Raw genomic sequence first — 20,460 nt, forward strand, 5'->3', positions numbered from 1 at the left:
TGTTATGCCACGAAAACTAATTAATCTAGGAGTTAAATGAAGCTTTTTGACGACATGACTTAAATGACGTTACTTTAGAAACTTATACGAGTAGTGTTTATTTAAGAGACAGTATAATTCTTACTAAAAGTTTCATGAAAAAAATCAACAATATATTTTGGCGGAAACTAAAATAAATCTAGCGAACGACCCTAAAAGTTACTCTCCCCATACCATTTTATAACGCGTGTGCATTTTTTAGATGATATAATGTATGTGACACATAATTGACATTTTTTGTTTGATTATGATTAAACTTGAATCACAAAAAGCATGCGTGCCTTATAAATATGAATGAATGGCCCGAAAGAGTATATCAGAAAATTGTGTGTCATCATCATCAGATCCTCCTTTTCCATTTTCACATTCCTTCAAGACTTTGGTAAAAAGAAATTAAACCACACACATTATATTAACACTTCTCTTCGGTACACCTTCTAAACACATCAAAGGAATAGATCACTTCATACCCCTTCATAATAAACGATAGAATTGTCTTTTTTCTAAAATACGCATGTGTCGAGTGCGATGCGCGGCTTGTGTACATACATCCCTCGGCCGGCCCATTTTACACTGTTTTGTCCTCTTCTATAAAACCTTCAAAAAATGAGTGCCTCACCAGATTCGAATCGAGCACCTGTACGCTTAGTACAACCGCAGTGACTAACTCCACTAATTTCTTATTGTTTCTAGTTACCTTTTTTTTTCTTCAAATATAACACTGCCAACACGAGCCTGTTTGGTTTTCCCCTTTAATCGGTTTTTCTTTGTCCGCTTTTTCTTCTGTTTTTCCTCTTTTTCCTTCTCCTTTCTTTTCTAAATTCGTGAACTAAAATTTACAAACTGTTTTCAAATCATGAACATTTTCTTAGATTTGTGAACTTTTCAAGTTTGCGAGCATTTTCTTAAATTCCTGAATTCTGTGATCAAATCCGTGAACTTTTTTTTCCTAATTCGTGAACTTTGTTTCAAATCCACCAACTCTTTTCAACTTTTACGAACTTTATTTTCAAGCCCGCATTTTTTGTTAATTCGTTAACAATTTTTTTCAAAATTGATGAACTTTTTTCAAATCCACAAACGCTTGGGCCCGCCTAACAGGCGTCCGACTGGAGCGATGAGATCGCCTTGCTGGGCCAAGGCTGGAGCGTTTCTTTTCTATTTTTCTATTTTTATTTTCTTTTTGTTAATTCATTTTCCCATTTTTGGAATTTATTTTGTTTTTGAAACATGTTCAAAATTTTAAATATTGTTTATAATACAAAAAATGTTCTTTTTTAAAATATTTTTGCAGTTTTAAAAAAATGGTTTGGAATTTCAAAAAATGTTGACAAATTTAAGAAATATTTGTGTTTGAAAAAGTTGTTAAATTTAAACAAAAGTACATCATTTGCAGTTTGTGTTTAGCATCAATTGTTGGGAATTTGTTAGCAAGTTTTGAAGAAGTGTTCAAGTTTATACAATTTTCATACACTATTTGAAATTAAAAAAATGTTGAACTTTTTTGAGAAATGGTAAGGATATAAGAAAATGTTAATGTTGATTGATAATGATAGAAATTGCAAATATTAGAAGCATTCAGATTAAGAAAAACTAAATGCTCCCGGATGCACCTGTCTAGCCTAGTCTAACACAGTCCTCTGAACCGGTGTTTTTCTTGGACTATGGATAAATGACCTCAACTTCTTGCAATAGCTTAGCACGAAAACATGAGGCATCCATGCTAGTTTTGGATGAATTCCGACACTGTATGAAAGTTGCGTCACGTCCGGCCATTTATCCGTCATTTTTCACTATGAAAATTACAGAAAATGCTAGAATCATGAAAAACTCGAACAACTTGGCATGATGCCTTGAATTAGTCATAGAAACTAGTGGGAAAAATCTGGGGCCATTTGATGGATGTCGAAAAACAATGTGGTTTCAAACGGACCCTCTGTCCTAACCCCGAACTCTATCAATTTAACATGATCTTGTATTGGACATTCTTAAAATGACTCAACTTTCGTAAGTAGGTCGGCATGCCTACTGTAGGCATCCATGCCAAGTTTGAATGATTCTTACACCATGTGCAAGTTGAGACATGTACGGCCATTTATCGACCTTTTTGACCGACAAAATCTAGAAAATGTAGAATTTATCAAAAACCAAACCCACTTGGCATGGTACCTTTAATTGGTCATCTAAACTCATGGAAAAATTATTTGTGTCATTTAAGGATGCCAAAAACGTGCTCTCAATCAGACCCTTCTAGCCAACTCAAAAACCCTCCGCTGAACATTGTCTATTTTTAAATGCATGAAATAACCTTAACTTGTTCCAGTATGTGGCTTGGCCATGGTAGGCATCCATGTCAGGTTTGAATGAATTCCCACGCCGCATGCAAGTTGTGTCACGTTCAGCCATTTATCGACCATTTTTCACCGAGAAAACTCCAGAAAATGCATGAATTGTCGAAAACTCGAACACCCTCTATTGACCATCGTTTAGTGACATTCTTGAAATGACCCCAAATTTTTCAAGCAGGTGAGCATGCCCATGATAGTCATCCATGCCAGGTTTGAACGATTTCCGACACGGTATGCAAGTTGTGACACATCCGACCATTTAACGGCCTTTTTGACTAAGAAAACTCTAGAAAGTGTAAAATTTGTTGAAAACCAAAACAACTTGAAAACTCTAGAAAATGTAAAATTTGTTGAAAACCAAAACACTTGTTATGGTCCCTTGAATTGGTCATACAAGTCCATGTAGAAAAATTGGGGTCATTTCAAAGATGCCGGAAAACAACATGCTCTCAGACTGAGCCTTCTCGCCTACCCGAACATCCTGCGTTGAGCATGACAAATGTTTGGACATCCTTAATAAATGACCCCAACTTTTGCAAGCAGGCCGGCATGCCCATTGTAGGTATTCATGCCAGATTTGAATGATTTCCAACAGCTGATGCAAGTTGCGACACGTCTGGCCATTTATCCGCCTTTTTTAATCACGAAAACTCCAAAAATATACAATTTTTGCCAAAAACCAAAACAACTTGGCATGGTGTCTTGAATTGGTCATACAAGGCCATGGAAATTTCTGATTTTTTTAAAATTCCAAATTTGTTAGTCTTTTTCAAAAAAATGTTCTTGATCAAAATTTTCTTCGCTCTTTTTTAAATGTGTTAGTGTTTGTCACTCCGAGCAGTTTTTAAAGACATAAAATTTTTCTTTGGAATTATGTACAATTTATTGAAATACTAAAAAATATGAATTTTTTTGAAAAAGCAAACATTTTTAAATTTTAGAATAAATTTTGAAATGAACGAGCATTTCTAGAAAATAAAAAATAATTAAAAATAAAAAGCGGGAAAATGAAAAGAAACAAAATACAAACATAAAAAATAAAAGGACGCGGTTTTTGTGGAAAACAATCGATAATCTGAAAGAAAAAAACTTTGAATTTTAACAAAGGTCTTGTATTTGAAAAAGTTCGCCAAATTTATGCTCATAATCGAAGCCACAAAAAGTTCACCAAAAAAATTCATGTATTTGGATGTTATTTTGCAAGCACCTTAAAGATTTGGATTTCATAGGGGTGAGTGTATGCGCGTGTATATGAGCGCTTGTGTCTGTACTGATGTTCAAAAAAAAGATTTGGTCATAATCAAAGTCACAAAGTTTCACAAATTTATGACTTTTTTGCTATTTTTTGATTTTACTATTTTTTGGTCATATGACTTTGTATACTCGTATGCAACAAAATGAAGGAAATGATATAGGAAAAAGCTACAATAACTGCTTAATGCCCCTACCGTAGAAAGATCAAAAAAAGGAAGGATAACCAACCTTAGTCTCCTTATAGAAAACATTCCAGTTTTACTTAGGACCAACTTATGTTTTAGGTGTTATCCATATGTATAAAGGCATTTGAGATTATGGGACCAGAGTACTAAAAAAAATAAGGAGATGTTCTAATCCAATAGTGTCGTATTATCCATTTATTCTACCCACGAGTCGCTCACCCCAACAAGTGAACGCATACAAAGACCGCACCATGATAGGATGAAGTAATTAGATGATCCTTGTTCTAGGTGCCTCCGCCTCCATCGTTCAAACATCATCACCAACAACATATCTCTATTGTTAAAGGGAGTCGGTATGTTATCGTTCGTTTCCATCGCTTCCACCTCCCCACAAATTAGCGCTAAAAACCCGTCTCCTCCCGTCACCACGAATGTAGATTTTGGGTTCTCTCCTCCTGGTGCCAGATTACTCGTTGGAGACACGCAAAACCAACCACGACATGATGGAAGCAACTACTCCTCCAGCGGATGGGGAATTGTCTAAGTGCATCAGGGCTTGTGGTGCACCAGCGTGTTTATACTCATTGATGTTTGAAAAAACATGAAAAATTTAGGACATATATACAACTGAATATACATTATCACAATTGAAGTCCAAATTTTAAATATAACTCAATAATAGTGATGGAGTTATTATCAATACTGATAACATGCTAAATTCAAAGCCCAACTCACATTAGGCGATGTTCAATGTCGAATGTGTCCCTTTATTTTCCTTTACCTCTGCTATGGATTTTTATTTGAAAATTTATGACATGATTACAAGTACTATCTATGTCATAATCTATTTTTTTATTTTATTTTAAAACTTTGTATCAATTGGACAGGGTGCATAACAAGTCACGTGCACTAGATACTCTCTACAACGACTGAGATTTTGAACCGTAGAAACCTATTATGGTTTTTAAAGAAGTACTACTAAAATATAAGACAATCACTAGTTAAGGGTTTTTTTGGCAACGTTTACCTCCAAACCCTTCTAGTGGCAACACATTTGTTTATAATATACTTGCACGGATATTTATAGGAATGCACCAACCTGATGGTGGTTGATCAAAATAAAATCGGCATCTTGTAGGAAGCAAGATCAAAGAGCTTATATATTGTTGCTTCTATTTTGATGATGGAAGGATGACACCATGAACTGCTATGAGGCCTCATGGATCTCTTGGACAATAGGGTTGCATGAGCCTAAGAATGGTTGCTCGAGGTTCTGAATCACCTAAAGGCAATCTTAAGCAATGTAGACACACCAAACATCCAAATCAGAGCGAGAGCAAGCGCCTCCTTGCACGCCATAGCCTGGAGCGTTGCCAGATCGGAGCAGCTCATGATGGTGATGGACGGGCACCCCATGAAGGTGCCCTTGGTAAGCTAGTAATGACAAATGGCACAATGCATGGATAAGTAAGTGTATCGGGCCAAGCCCATCATGCATATTTTTTTTAAAAAAATTGAGAAATATAAGAAACGTACGAGTTTTTTTCAGACAATCACATGAAACTTTATTATATCATCACTATATTTACAGGGACGGAGGGAAGGTTCCCCGGATGACCTAACCATACATGACGGCCTGGTCCCAAACGTAAAGCATGCTTCGCTAGATTGTGAGCCTCGAAATTCGAGCTCCTACTTTCATGAACTATATTACATGAAATAAAGGCACTAACACCTAACTTGACCTCGTGGATGATTGCACCATAACTTGATCTGCTTCCCTCCTTGATTTCATGCACCACATTCTTACAGTCCGAGGCAATATGAACTCTCTGATTATTTAGATCCATTGAGAGGGCAATGCCTTCCCTGACAGCCATGGCCTCCAGCGTTGTTGGGTCGATCACAGTGGGAAAGACAACCATTGAAGCCCCCTCAATGCTTCCACCCCTGCTCTGGATGATAGCTGCTACAGCCCCATGTCTGTCGTTGCAACTGACGGCAGCGTCGACGTTGACCTTTGCATAGTTCTCCGGTGGTGACAACCATACCTTGCCAACTGATGGAACCCGCCCGGTACCTGGCCGAGGAAGTGTGACCTGTGACTGTTGTTCTGCCAAGTATGAATTTATGAAACCGTTGATTGCATGGGGACTTTGGAAGATGCCCTTATGGAGAGCTTTTCGCCGGGCACTCCAGATTGCCCATAGTGACACAGTTAATCTCATGAACTCGTCCTTATCCAGTTTTTCGCTCATACTAAAGATCCAACTTCTTGCGTTCTCCTCCTGATTAACATTGACATGCTCGAGCACAAGATCAGAAGACAAGGCCCATATACAACGGGACATAGGGCAACTCAAAAGGGCATGGCGCCAATTGTCATGGGTTCCGCATAAAATACAAGCCGCCGTTGTGGCCATGTTCCTGTGATGAAGTAGCTCTTGTGATGGCATTGAGTGTTGTGCTAAATGCCACAGGAATATCTTCAGCTTGGTCGGGACTTGCAACTTTCAAATATCATTTTTTTGAACATTAGTACAGACACAAGCGCTCATATACATGTGCATACACTCACCCCTATGAACGCATACATGCACACCCTACCTCTATAAGCACCTCTGAAAGACTGAGCCGGCATATCATCTTGTGATTTACGAAGTCACCGTAGGCGCCTCGTCGTCGACGGGAACGTCTCCTCCCACTGAATGCGCATCACCGAAAATCCTAAGATAAATTCAGAAATAAATATGATCACCAGATTTAAACCCTGATGGGATAGGATATCATGGTCCCTTTAACCATCCAACTACAGGTTGGTTCGCACTTCCAAATATCATTCCATCCCCGTGGTTCACCATCGTATGAGATGTACTTTCCCAGAAACGTACGAGTGAGAAGAGTAAGCAAGTGTATTGGGCCAAACCGGTCATACACTCGGCCCGGCCTCACAAGAGCCCAGAAATATGAATGGTCCGCAAGGCGCCACGTCCACTATGCAACGGCTAACCTTCGTCCACCGCGAAACGCCCACCGCCGCGCCGCACTCCGTCGATTCCCCAACCCCGATCGACAAGGACGCGCCGCCGGGAAGAACCCGACCATGAGCGCCGCGGCGGCCAACGTCGCCGTCATCGGAGCCGGAAGTAAGCGACCCAGATCGTCCACTCCTCAACACAAAACTCTACCCACAATACTCCTGAATTCCTGATCCGATCGTCCCCCACTCACCTGTCCTTTTCCCCCGGATCGCAGTGACGGGCGCCGTGTGCGCCTCGCTCCTGGCCGCGCGCGGAGTGGCGGTGACGCTCTTCGACTCCGGCCGCGGCCCCGGCGGCCGCATGGCGCAGCGGAGGTGCTCGCCCGATCTACTGCCGCGCTGTGCCCCGGGGTGTCGCTTTTCGGCTCTGACTGACGCTCTTTTTTGGAGGGGCCGGGTGCGCGCAGGGAGGTGATGGACGACGGCACGGAGCTGCGGTTCGACCACGGCGCACCCTGCTTCACCGTCAGCAACGACGAGGTGGCCCGCGTCGTGGGCGGGTGGGAGGCGCGGGGGCTAGTCGCCGAGTGGAAGGCCATGTTCGCCTGCTTCGATCGGGAGACCGGCAAATTCAGAGACTTCGATAAGGTTCCGAGCCTCAAAATCCTACCCCTGTTAGTTTCTAGTAGCACATATGAAATTGCGAATGTAGCAGTCAGAACCTAGAATGCTCGACTAAATTTTGGCTGCTGATTCTGATCATTCCTGCACATAGTATGCTACAGTACCTCCGTCCCAAATTATAAGACGTTTTTGGTAGGCTAATTCGTCTTATAATTTGGGACGGAGGAAGTACCTAGAAATTAAGTAGATGAATCAGACTTCCACTTTTTCCCATAAATTTGCATCCCAACTGTTTCTGAGTGTTTCCTGCTCCTTATCCGGCAGATTAGTTGACGAGGGGCGCTTTCTGTGTGCTAACATTAGCTCTCTGGGAATGTATGTATCCTTGTCAGGAGGGAACCATGAAGAAGTATGTTGGTGTTCCTGGCATGAACTCAATATGCAAATCTCTGTGTCAAGAGGATGGTCAGACTTTCTGCAGAGTATTTGATTCTCTGGTACCCGGAGGGAGGACACAATCTTGATGCAACATCCTTGATGTCTCTTGTGCTATAGGTGTGGTGTCCAAATTTGGTGTCACTATTGGAAAGATGGATTGGCTTCAAGATAGGAGCTCATGGTCGTTGGCTAGCTTGGATGGCAAAGATCTTGGCAGTTTTGATTTTGTTGTGGCAACAGATAAAAACATAGCATCACAAAAAGTTTCTGGGTTGACTGGAAAGCCACCGCCTCTTGGTTTGTTCCATTCCATTCTCTTCATAATATGCTCTACTTACTATCACATGACAAGATTTCTATCATGCTTCTAATCTTCTGACAAGTTCTACAAATCAGGATGGTTATCACTACTTTTAATTAGAGAAATGATCCTTGTTTACCCTAAGTGAATTACTTTTCAGTCCTTTGATTTATGCTTAGCATTTCTATACCCCTATATAGTGTGTGAATAACTTTCAAAGTTGGTCGTTGGATAAAGCCAATCCGACGGTACAAAGATGGCAAATCCGAGCACTACTGGCCGTTGGATATCATCTACATGCCACCAGATTCTGTCACATGTACAATCTAGAAGACTCCATGGTTGAACTTAAGCATAATGCACAAACCTCAAAACACAAACACTTCTCCTTTGTTCTAGAATCTTTCATATCTTAATTGCCCAAACTTTTTTTTCTAAATGAATTGCCACTATTTATTTTTACTTTATGCTTTACAATGCACAATTCCATGAATCTTAGAATAGTTTTTTTATAAAACTAATTGATTTTGAATGAGATGAACTATAAGAATTAAATGAACATCTACATCATACGTATATGACTCAAAGCTTACATGATATAATGTGATATCTATTCATAATTTGGTTACCAAATCTTATGCGTGCAATGCACGTGTACCTTACTAGTATTTTCCAATGGAGTAATGGAGTGCTACTGTTCACATGCTAAATAGTCAAAATGTACTTAGTAAGTAAGCTATATGGGCTATAAAACCATGTCCCATTCCTAGTAGGAATTTCCCACCCCAGGAAGTTCCAACCATGCTTTTCCCCCTCTGGCTACCATGTTTAGATAAAAAAAATTGTGTAGGGAAGGGTACAATATAGGTAACCTGTTACCTTCAAAAGAAATTGTGTGTTTCGATGAATAGTTTGGTTTAGCTAGTTCAATAATCTGTAATATTGGATCATCACCTTTACGTTTTCATGTTCTACCAGATTTGTCAGTATTTCCACACTTGTCAGCAATGATTCAAGATATCCCAGTTCGGCCCTGTTTTGCTCTGATGTTAGCATTCTCAGAGCCTCTTGCTATGGTATAATCAGTCTCCAGTTTATTTATTTGTACATCTATAAACCATCGTTGTTCATCTACCTTGTGGTGTTTTAATCAGGTACATGTCCAAGGGTTCTCTTTCCACAATTCTGATTCTCTAAGCTGGGCCTTTTGCGATAGTAGTAAGCCAGGGCGTCATGTACCTCCTAATAGGTATTCACCTTTTTTAATATGCACTTACATTTGATGGAGTGATATAGTTCAATTTTGTTAAATGCAATTCTTTGTATTCAGTCAATCGTGGGTATTGCGTTCAACCACCGAGTATGCTTCTAAGGTAATAGACAGTATGGGTCCCCGGAAACCTTCAGCAGATGCCCTTGCTAAGGTTGCAGAGGAATTGTTCAGAGAATTTCAGGCTACAGGACTGAACATTCCACAGCCTATCTTTATGAAAGCTCATAGATGGTTGGTACTCTAAATGACTTCTTCAACTCCTCTAGGTTGAATCATATTTTATTTTAACGTATTTATTTCATATTGCTATTTGTCTATAAACAAATTTGCAGGGGTGGTGCTTTCCCAGCCATTTCTATTGGCGGTGATGATAAGTGTGTCTGGGAGAAGAACATGAAATTGGCTATCTGTGGAGATTTCTGCGCTAGTCCAAGTGTCGAAGGGGCTGTCCTTAGTGGCATGAGAGGCGCTTCCAAAATCCTTGGATGTTTAAACTTACCATCAGGGTTGTGACTTGTGAGTTTTGACTGACATCAATTCTTCTTGATTCCACTCTGGTTTGTATCTATGAGTGCATTTGTTGTTTAATGAGATGCACTTTTTTGTACAGAAATAATTGGCATGGCCCTATAGGGAGGATATTGTTTGTTGAATGGTATTATGTGAAATAAGAAATAAGTGCTGATTTGGTGGCAAGAATTCCAAGTGTATCATTTGAAGATGTTTCTATTGTATTGCATTTTTTATCTGCTGCTTCACAGCTGGTCCTACAAGCCTCCGTTGCTCTGACACTAACATGCAGTTTTGGTTTCCAGAAATAGAAGCACATATGAACTCATGAAAGGCGATCTAGAGATAGGCAGAACACTGACCGAACTAATTCTCCAGTGACCTATCCTGGAGTGTCACCAAACCACTTCTAGAACAATGTCCCTGGATGTGGATGCTGAAAATCTCTTTGGAATATTGAGCAGGAAATCTGGAATTTAGGGTGTTATAGAACATGCGTGCGATGCAAGTTTTCTAGGAGAATAGCTTTTTGGTACATGCTTGCTGAACATGCAAGCTTGCCAGATGATGGACAAGTATAACTGATGAAGCTTTATGCGGTCTGTTGGTCTCAAATCTCAGACTGGCATATATTTTATACATCACAATAGCCTTTGATAATACATCCATATTTTATTCTTAAGTACATGGAAATGTTTGTAAGCCCTTTTCTTTTATATTGGAGTGTACTTCATGAGAGATTCACAGGGCTAGTTAAAGTAAACGCAAGGTGAACTCATTTACATTCAGAAGAGATAAGCTTCAGAATTTGTTTGATTCACTATAGACACCTAATACCTGAAAGCTGCAGAATTTGAATGATGAATATACATGTTTATCAGTACCATATGTAGTCCACATCACTGAGGACAAAACTGAAAATTATGTATTGTTTGTCATTAAGAAAAAGCCATCATTTGGCACCCTTTACGTCCTTTGTCAGTGACCACCATCTTGAAACTGCCAGATTGAGATACTCCTTGGAGCTTATGAAATTTTCGTTTGTCTCGTATTGTAGCGATGATATCAGATGCCGCCCGATAACCTAATAGGATAAATATGAAATGTACAGTTCAGGGACAAAGATTTGTCCAACCAAACTTCATAACTTGCACAATCTGAACCCAGGGGCATGTGCAGCCACTTTTCAAAGAATGCATTTTAAGTACGTTTCAAAATCTCAAAAAAAAAAAATCCATGCATACATGTTCACAAATGTGTGTGCGCGGCGCAAAGTTTTGTGAAAAAATATCTTTTTGTTTCGTCTCCGCAAAAAAGACAAATTTCAGTGCTTCTAAATAGCGTTTCACGACACAATTTTTTGTCTTTTTTGCACAGACCACAAAAGAAGTTATTTTTCTGTGAAACTTTATGCACACACATAGAACATGAATACGTACCCGTGCCGCCTTTTTTGAATTTTTTAGCATTCAGAAATGTGTTTTTCAAAGTGGATTCATATGTACCCGGGTTCATCCATGCACTTCCCACTTTGCTCTCGTCTAATTTGGCCAGCAACACCTGTGATCAGTTCAGTTTGGTCTTGTATGCTGATATATTTAATACTATGCATACACATTACTTTCAGTTTGGTTCACTTTTCCTTTGAAGTAATACAATATATGTTCAGAGTAAAGAAGATTTTGTATGTTTTGTTCATCTGTAATCATGTAAACCATGAGTAGCATAGTGATATGCAAGTCTTCATCTGTCCATTTATTAGCTCCTTTTGTTTTCCTTTTGTTGAAGGATTTAGGATACATAGACTGGAAATTTCCAGCCCCAGTCTGCAACTATGAAAAGTTTATGAAAATTGACGTGCAGAATGTTTCCCCGTATTATTATTTTTGGAAAGGCCGTTCAGTGCAAAAGCTGTGGTTTATGTACATTCTTTTGTTGAAAAGAATGGCCTATATTGTTTTTAGTTCCTAAAATCATAGTTCTTTTTCTTCTAGTTGAACAGTACCGGGTGAACAAGAAGCCTGCATATATTTTCTGCCATACTATGTTTTCTCTGACATACATTACATATTCACCTTGAGTTGTTACTTCAGAACAGTTACAAATCAGTGCGCGGTTAAGACTGTTCTTCCCAACTATGTTACTGTCTACTATGCATTAACTTAAGACAGATGTTGGCATGTCTGCATGCAAGTGAAAATTTGTTGACCACTTGCCATAGATAATGTAAGCCAATTATCTTAACCCTTCTGATCATAATAACCTAAGAGCATCTCCAGCCGCTCCCCCAACAGGCCCCCCAGGCCATTTTTTCGGCGCCGGCGCGAAAAAAACGGCCCAGTCGCGTCCCCAGGACGCCGAAAATCGCCGGCTCGGCCCTTTTTTCCGCCCGGCGGTCACAGGCCGAACCCGGCGCACTGGGGAGCAGTTGGGGGCTCCGGCGCAAGAGAAAAGCGTGGCTGGCCCACGCCGTCAGGGGAAAAGTCAAGGTTTTCTTCCCCGACTCGCCTCCCACCCCCCGCGCCCTCGGCCACCACTAGCTATATCCCGGCGCCGCCCGCCGCCGCAGAAGAAGTATTTGATTTTTCTGTGATGAAATATGTGGTAAGAAAAAATTGTGTTGATAATTGAACGCCGAGACACGGCGAACCACGCCGAATATGGGCCTAATCTCGCTCATATGGGCCCTTTATTCGCCGAAATGGGGCTGCAAAGTGGGCCAATTTCGGCGCCTAGGGGCGACGACTGGGCGCAAAACCGCTCCCAGCGTCGATTGTATCGCCGGCTCGCCCCCAGGGGGCGATTTTTATGCGTCCTGGGGGGGCCAACGGCTGGAGATGCTCTAAGCTGCTGCGAGTTTGATCCCACAAGTCAGCATACGTGTTGCTCGTGCCCACACTGTGGTTTCTTTCAGGTGAGCAGCACTTGTTCCAAAAGCTCCATCCAAAGGCCCCAGCTGAATCGAACTCCGCAGCCAAGGAGAAGAGCCACAGCGATATGCATGGTCCAGGCATGGTGCACTTATGTGGACACCCAACTAATCCTGACAAGTAAGCAGTCATTTTCCATTCAGTTGATGCAGTGATTTCATTTAGACCGTTTGTTTTAGCCTGGATTCAAACACTACCATACATTTTTGGTTTCGAGACATAATAAGCACAGAAGAACTCATGAAAGACTACCTAGAGATGAGCATTACGCTAACCGAACTTATTCCAGGATGTGGACGCTGAAAATCTCTTTGGAATATAGAGCTGGAAATCTGAATTTAAGGTGTTATCTGTTAAGGAACATGCGTTTCATGCAAGTGATGTAGGAGAGTAGCCTTTGCCTTTGGAACATGCTTGCTGAACGTGCAAATTTGCTAGACGAATGATAAGTATAACTGACCAAGCTTTATGCGGTCCGGGTGGTAGGATGGATTTTTCCTATATATATATATATATATATATATATATATATATATATATATATTATTCTTAGGTACATGGATATATTTTGTTTTATATTGGAGTGTACTTCCTGAGAGAAATTCAGAGGTATATTCAATGTGAACACATGGTGAACCCATTTAACATTCAGAAGAGATAAAACCTCTCACCATGGACACATAATACCTGAAAGCTGCAGAATTTGAATGATGAATATATGTTTATCAGTACCATATATAGTCCACATCACTGAGGACAATTTTTGTTGATGTTGTATAATTCTCCAAATTATTGTTTGTCATAATGAAAATGCTATCATTTGGCACCCTTTACTTCCTATGTCAGTGACCACCACCTTGAAACTGCCAGATTGAGATACTCCATGGAGCTTATTTATCAATTTTCGATGTCTTTTATTCTAACAATGATTTCAGATGCCTCCTGATAACCTAATATAATATATGTATATGAGTAAATATGCAGTTCAGTTTGGTATTGTGTGCTGATGTTCTAGTACTATACGTACACTCTACTTTAGTAAAGCCATACAATTTTGTTACTATTGTACTTGCTGTTTTTCCTGCCTTATGTAAAAGAAGAAGAATGTTTATTTCTTGAATGGAACGTTTGAAGGTGGTTTTGAAAGCAATCATGTAATTGACTACAATATGCATCCACTTTTCTGTGAAGTACTACGATGTTCAGTGAAAAAGAAGGCTTTGTATATTTATTTTTCTTATGTAATAATCATGTAAACCATGAGTAAGCATAGTGCTCTCCAAGTCTTCTTTCCCCCATATGTTCTTAGCTCTTTTCGTTTTTTGTTGTGGAAGGATTTAGGATACATGCACTGAAAATCTCCAGCCCAAGTCTGCAACCATGAAGAGTTTATGAAAAGTTAGCTGCAGAATCATTCCCGATCAATTTGAAAAATAACGGCTTATTCTGTTTAGTTCCTGAAACCATAGTTCTTTTTCTTCTAGTTGAACGGTGCCGGGTGAACAAGAAGCCTGCATATTTTCTTCCTTTTGCATGCATCTGATCTTCACCTCGAGTTACTTCAGAATAGTTAGAAAGCAACGTGGTTGATTAAGATTGTTCTTCCCAACTTAAGCAATGTTACTGTCAAGTGCGTGTTAACTTAAGACAAATATCAGCATGTTTTGATGCAGGTGAAGAGTCGTTAATCACTAGCCGTAGATGCTGTAACTCATGAAGTAATATTACGCCCTTTCTATATTTTCGTTGTTGAATGAATGAGTCCCTTCTGATCAAAATAACCTAATTAAACTGCTGCAAGTTCGATTTGACGAGTCAGCACGCGCGTTGCTCCTGCGCACCGATGGTTTCTTTCAGGTGAGCAGCACCTGTTCGAAAGCTCCATGCGAAGACCCCAGCTGAATCCAACTCTGTACCGTAGCCAAGGAGAAGAGCCACAAGATATGCATGGTCCAGGCATGGGCTACTTATGTGGACACCCAACTAACCCTGACAAGTAAGCAGTCATTTTCCACTCAGTATTGATGCAGAAAATTCAGTTTAGGCCGTTTATTTTGGCCTGGATTCAAACCGTGCATGTGTATTTCATTTTCCTGCTTGTGTTTCTCAGAGTGTTTACCATTTATTGCTTGGCAATTAGGATGTCCATTCCAAATTTCAGCCTCAAGGAAATCCCACATCAAATAAATCATGAGTAGAGCCACCTGTATGGCTTGCATAGCATCCAACCTTATACAATTATCACAAGAAAACAGAGTAGATGTAGATCTGGTCGAGAACCAGACCTGTACAAAACGGAAGAGAACAGCAAGTAGTCCAAGGCAAAGCAAGGACGTAAACAGTTCTTCTGTCCTAGCTAAATTACACAGCATCATTGCCATAGGGATGCAGAACAGGATTCCTAGACAAAGCACTGCATGTCTAATCTGTGTCTACTCGTAGCTAGGCACCCCTTAAGAAACCAAGACGTGACTCCTCCATGACAAACTACTGCAAATGTTAAAAACATAAATGTACTGTAGTCAAACTTGCATGCACGCATGTGGCTAAAGATCCTAGACCTCTAAACAATGCCTGCCATCCAGGCTTAAACTATTAACAGAGATGGCCACATCTGTAACGGCCTAACTAACCTTACTTAAGCTTACCCCTTGGAAGAACCAAGCAGTGATTTTCTTCTTCTTCTTAATAACATCTCTTTCCAAGAAGTTGCTCTGCAAAGGTGGTGATGAGATAGTTAGATTAGCTTTTGCTGTGCAAAGGGAGTGAGATTAGATCAGGCCCTTGCGAGCTGCAAGTTGCTACTCTACCTGGCTGGCTCCATCCCTGGGCGCAGAGATTCTAGGCTACTTTGAGTATACAAATGCAAGTACCATGGCAGCCAGATTTGCACAGTAAAGGTACACGTGTGGCCTATGTACCACCTACCCACGCATGCATGGAATCCAAAGCAGCGGTGTACACCTAGGGAGACAGGACTGCAGCGTGGGCGTTGCAGAGATGCAGAGCCCTCTTAACTGGAGTGGCCGCTGGTCGTCGGGTGAATGCTCTCCCTGGATGGATGCATGGTCCTACTGAACTGAAGCTCATGACACCTGGTGCAGAGGCGCTGCAGGTTGCCGATCGAGCTCATGTCATGGCATGGCATGGCATCTTCCGGTGAACGCCGGCCGGCCTGAACGGCGGTGATCAGTATTCAGAGGTAGCCTATCTTCACCCTGTAGCATGCAGTGCATTAACTTGGACCTTCGGGGTCTATGGCATGGCCGAGTTCATCGGTGGCGTGGTAGGTGCAGTGGGTTTTCTATCCTCCCGGTTCAGGCGGCGCCTGTCATGGGCGCTCTCGGTCACTATTGCACTAGTTTTGCACCGCCAGCCAGCACTTAGTAGTACTGTAGTAGTAGCTTGGTAGCATGGAGGTTGTGACCTAGCTTAGCTTAGCCCATGATGCTTTGTGGTTGCCTATTCACCTAGGGTAGCATGGTCCGGTTTGGCGGTTTAATCTAGGTGATGATCTTGTTAATGCGGTTAAACTAGTCTATCTAGTTAAGGGCGATAAGGTGCAGGCCCAAACTATGTTCGCAGGTCCCTCCCTATGATTCTTTTTTACTTATCTTTTTTATCTTTGCCTTAAAGAACTGCGCGTTAAGATGCACTACAGATTATTCTTTTAGACAACATGTATACTTATATTTGTGTGATGTTGCAGTCAATTCAGAGTAAGTTATTCTGAATCCATTGACGGCCAAACCTTGGGTTACGGTGAAAACAACTGTAAAAGACAGCATATATGGTGCCTATCTAAGGTACTCGTCAACAGGACGTGCATGCACATTAGTCAGGCTCTGGATCAGCTCGAGCTCTCGAGCCATAATAAAGCTCCTGTAAACAGAGGTCGATCCAGCTCTCCACAGGCTCCACGTCGCGGTGCTCACGTCGCAAGGGAGGTCGCCAGCTATTTCCGTGGACGGACACGCGCGCCTCGGGCCTCGTGTTAAAAGGGGAGAACAGGTTAATTACACAATTACTCCCTCCGTAAACTAATATAAAAATGTTTAGATCACTATTTTAGTGATCCAAACGCTCTTATATTAGTTTACAGAGGGAGTAACTACTAGCACTCTGATGGTATCCCTCTGCAGCCTGCATCAGGACCTGTCTCCCCTTCTACCGTCCGGTGCTTAATGGATTTGTCACTTCACGCCTATCTTACATTTACGACGGACATTTAGCTGGTACTCCCTTCATTTTAAAACATAATGCGCCCGCGCTTTTCGAGGTCCAACTTTAACCATAAATTTAACCAACGAGACCAACAGCGATGAAAGAAAAAATTATATAATTGAAAATTTCTTTCGAATACGAATTCACTGATATAATTTTTGCTCCCGCCGCAATCGGTCTTAATAGTTAAATTTACGATGAAAGTTGAAGCACAGGGATAGAGGAAGCACTATATTGTGGAATGGAGGGGGTATACTCTAGTCTTGTATACAGTGATCTGAAACTTTGTCTAGCGATTTTTACAGTGAATCAGGTAGCCATTGTCTGCATATAACTCAATGCATGGTGACGAAGAAGTTGGGACTCACAGCATGACAGCAGGAGACAGGAGTGGCCACTGGCGTCGGTGCGTGACACCTGAAATCCACATGCACTGACTCCAAGCTCGGCAACGCATTCATTCATGCATAACGTACGAACTGGCACGAAAACATTTGACAGCCGTACGCTACGTACGTGCGTACGTGCGATGGATGGATGGATGGATGGATGTTGTGGTTTGACAAGACTAGATTCTCATCCCGTTCTGAGCAAGCAGGTGGTGGGCCACGTACAATTTTAAAGCTAGTTTTTTTTTGCGGGGGAATTTTAAAGCTAGTTTTAGGCCTCCTACTGCCTCTTGATGTGTGAGCAACTACTACGTCCCCAAGCAAGCTCGCAACAGCTAGCTGCCTTGTGCTGAGCATCATATTGCCCGCAGAAATCTGGCGAGATTTTTTTTTCTTCCGGTTTCGCTAATCTTGAGGCAACTGGAAAAAAAATCTTTGCATCACTGAGAGAGAAGGCAAAGTCCGAGGCCGAGTCACGGGTACATGAGGGCATCTTCAATGGCAACCCGTAAATTTTCTCCCGCATCCGTCTGCGGACAGGGGGGTCAGTCCGTGGACACGGATATGGGAGGCAGTCATTCAACCGTAGCTGCATACATCTGGCCTTTTTTTTCAAGTCCGTACGATCAAATAGCCGCATGCAAAGGGTACAAGCGTTCAAATAGCTCATGTAACACTAGTTCAAAATTTTCAAAAAAAAATCAAATATTACATCCCAACATTGTTTTGCCCTTATACAATCCACTAATGTTCAATCAGATTTTTCCTTTCGCTGCTCGTGAGTTGGTAGATGCCGATTTGTTGATGCATTTGAATAAACTCTTCAAGTGTGGTCGGATTCTAGTCCGGAAGTTGAATAGGATCATCCATGTTCTCAAATTCCAGACCTGCGGCAGCATTGTCACCCTCGTCCTCGACGATCATGTTGTGCATGAGCACACAACATGTCATCACCTCCCATAAGGTTTCCGGATCCCATTGTTTAGCAGGTCCACGAACAACCACAAAACGAGCCTGCAGAATTCCAAATGTCCGCTCAACATCAATTCTAGTTGCTTCTTGTCTTTGAGCAAAGTAAGCATTTTTTTGCCCAACTGGGTTTGAGATGGTACTGACAAAGATAGCCCATGGAGGATAGATACCGCCAACCAGATAGTCGCCATGTTGTACTCATGTCCATTGATAGTGTAGTGACAAAGAGGATATTTTTCTTCAGTCATCCTCGCAAACAACGGCTATCGTTGCAGCACATTGATGTCATTGTGAGACTCGGGCTTGCCAAAGAAAACGTGTCAAATTCAAAGATCATGTGATGCAACTGCTTCAAGAATGATGATGGGCTTCTTTAACATGACCTAATATTGCCCTTGTAAAGCCTTCGGGCAGTTTTTCAATTTCCAATGCATGCAGTCAAGAGATCCAAGCAAACCTGACAACCCTCTTGCTTCTGAGATTGCCAAGAGCCTCTCGGTGTCTGCCGCAATTAATTCTCTCAGGTACCGAGTGAAGGAAATATGCCCTACAGGCAATAATAAAGTTATTATTTATTTTCTTATATCATGATAAATGTTTATTATTCATGCTAGAATTATATTAACCGGAAACGTAATACTTGTGTGAATACAAAGACAAACAAAGTGTCACTATTATGCCTCTACTTGACTAGCTCGTTAATCGAAGATGGTTATGTTTCCTAACCATAGACATGAGTTGTCATTTGATTAACGGGATCACATCATTAGGAGAATGATGTGATTGACATGACCCATTCCATTAGCTTAGCACCCGATCGTTTAGTATGTTGCTATTGCTTTCTTCATGACTTATACATGTTCCTATGACTATGAGATTATGCAACTCCCGTTTACCGGATGAACACTTTGTGTGCTACCAAACGTCACAACGTAACTGGGTGATTATAAAGGTGCTCTACAAGTGTCTCCAAAGGTACATGTTGGGTTGGCGTATTTCGAGATTAGGATTTGCCGCTCCGATTGTCGGAGAGGTATCTCTGGTCCCTCTCGGTAATGCACATCACTTAAGCCTTGCAAGCAATGCAACTAATAAGTTAGTTGCAAGATGATGTATTACGGAACGAGTAAAGAGACTTACCGGTAACGAGATTGAACTAGGTATTGAGATACCGACGATCGAATCTCGGGCAAGTAACATACCGATGACAAAAGGAACAACGTATGTTGTTATGCGGTCTGACCGATAAAGATCTTCATAGAATATGTAGGAGCCAATATGAGCATCCAGGTTCCGCTATTGGTTATTGACCAGAGACGTGTCTCGGTCATGTCTACATTGTTCTTGAACCCATAGGGTCCGCACGCTTAACGTTATGATGACAGTTTCATTATGAGTTTATATATTTTGATGTACCAAAGGTTGTTCAGAGTCCCGGATGTGATCACGGACTTGACGAGGAGTCTCGAAATGGTCGAGACATAAAGATCGATATATTGGACGACTATATTTGGACACCGGAAAGGTTTCGGGTGAGATTGGGACAATACCGGATCACCGGGAGGTTTTCGGAACCCCCCGGGAGGTATATGGGCCTTATTGGGCCTTAGTGGAAAGGAGGGGAAAGGATAAAGGGAGGAGGCGCGCCCCCCCAAGCCCAATCCGAATTGGGAGGGGGGCCGGCCCCCCCTTTCCTTCCTCCCTCCTTCCTCTTCCTTCCCTCTCCTACTCCTAATAAGAAAAAGGGGAGTCCTACTCCCGGTGGGAGGTGGACTCCCCCCCTTGGGCGCGCCACCCTCCTTGGTCGGCCCCCTCCTCCACTCCTTTATATACGGAGGCAGGGGGGCACCCCATAGACACAACAATTGATCATTGATCTCTTAGCCGTGTGCGGTGCCCCCCTCCACCATAATCCTCGATAATATTGTAGCGGTGCTTAGGCGAAGCCCTGCGACGGTAGAACATCAAGATCGTCACCACGCCGCCGAGCTGA

At 41.7% G+C, this 20,460-nt stretch overlaps 1 protein-coding gene across 2 annotated transcripts; it reads left to right on the top strand.

Annotated features, from left to right (window-relative positions):
• Positions 1-6,842: 6,842 nt before the first annotated feature.
• LOC119303422 (renalase-like) lies at positions 6,843-10,188 on the top strand. Of its 2 annotated transcripts, XM_037580542.1 has the most exons (10): positions 6,843-6,972; positions 7,082-7,181; positions 7,274-7,454; positions 7,823-7,895; positions 7,986-8,165; positions 9,148-9,245; positions 9,324-9,418; positions 9,500-9,673; positions 9,775-9,958; positions 10,053-10,188. In XM_037580542.1, exons 1-9 carry the CDS (start codon positions 6,930-6,932, stop codon positions 9,953-9,955), a joined length of 1,125 nt encoding a protein of 374 aa, XP_037436439.1. In that variant the 5' UTR covers positions 6,843-6,929; the 3' UTR covers positions 9,956-9,958; positions 10,053-10,188. The 2 variants fall into 2 exon arrangements, with proteins under 2 accessions (XP_037436439.1, XP_037436438.1); XM_037580541.1 differs by having other exon boundaries at positions 9,775-10,188.
• Positions 10,189-20,460: the final 10,272 nt, after the last annotated feature.

This window comes from Triticum dicoccoides, chromosome 5A, assembly GCF_002162155.2.
Source record: "Triticum dicoccoides isolate Atlit2015 ecotype Zavitan chromosome 5A, WEW_v2.0, whole genome shotgun sequence".
Taxonomy (NCBI): Eukaryota; Viridiplantae; Streptophyta; class Magnoliopsida; order Poales; family Poaceae; genus Triticum; species Triticum dicoccoides.

Excerpts from the sequence above, each read along its gene's own strand:
- LOC119303422 (XM_037580541.1), top strand. The coding sequence starts at position 6,930 with ATGAGCGCCGCGGCGGCCAACGTCGCCGTCATCGGAGCCGGAA. Across the intron at positions 7,896-7,985 it reads ATCTCTGTGTCAAGAGGATG|GTGTGGTGTCCAAATTTGGT; the intron begins GTCAGACTTTCT and ends CTTGTGCTATAG. Across the intron at positions 9,674-9,774 it reads TTTATGAAAGCTCATAGATG|GGGTGGTGCTTTCCCAGCCA; the intron begins GTTGGTACTCTA and ends ACAAATTTGCAG.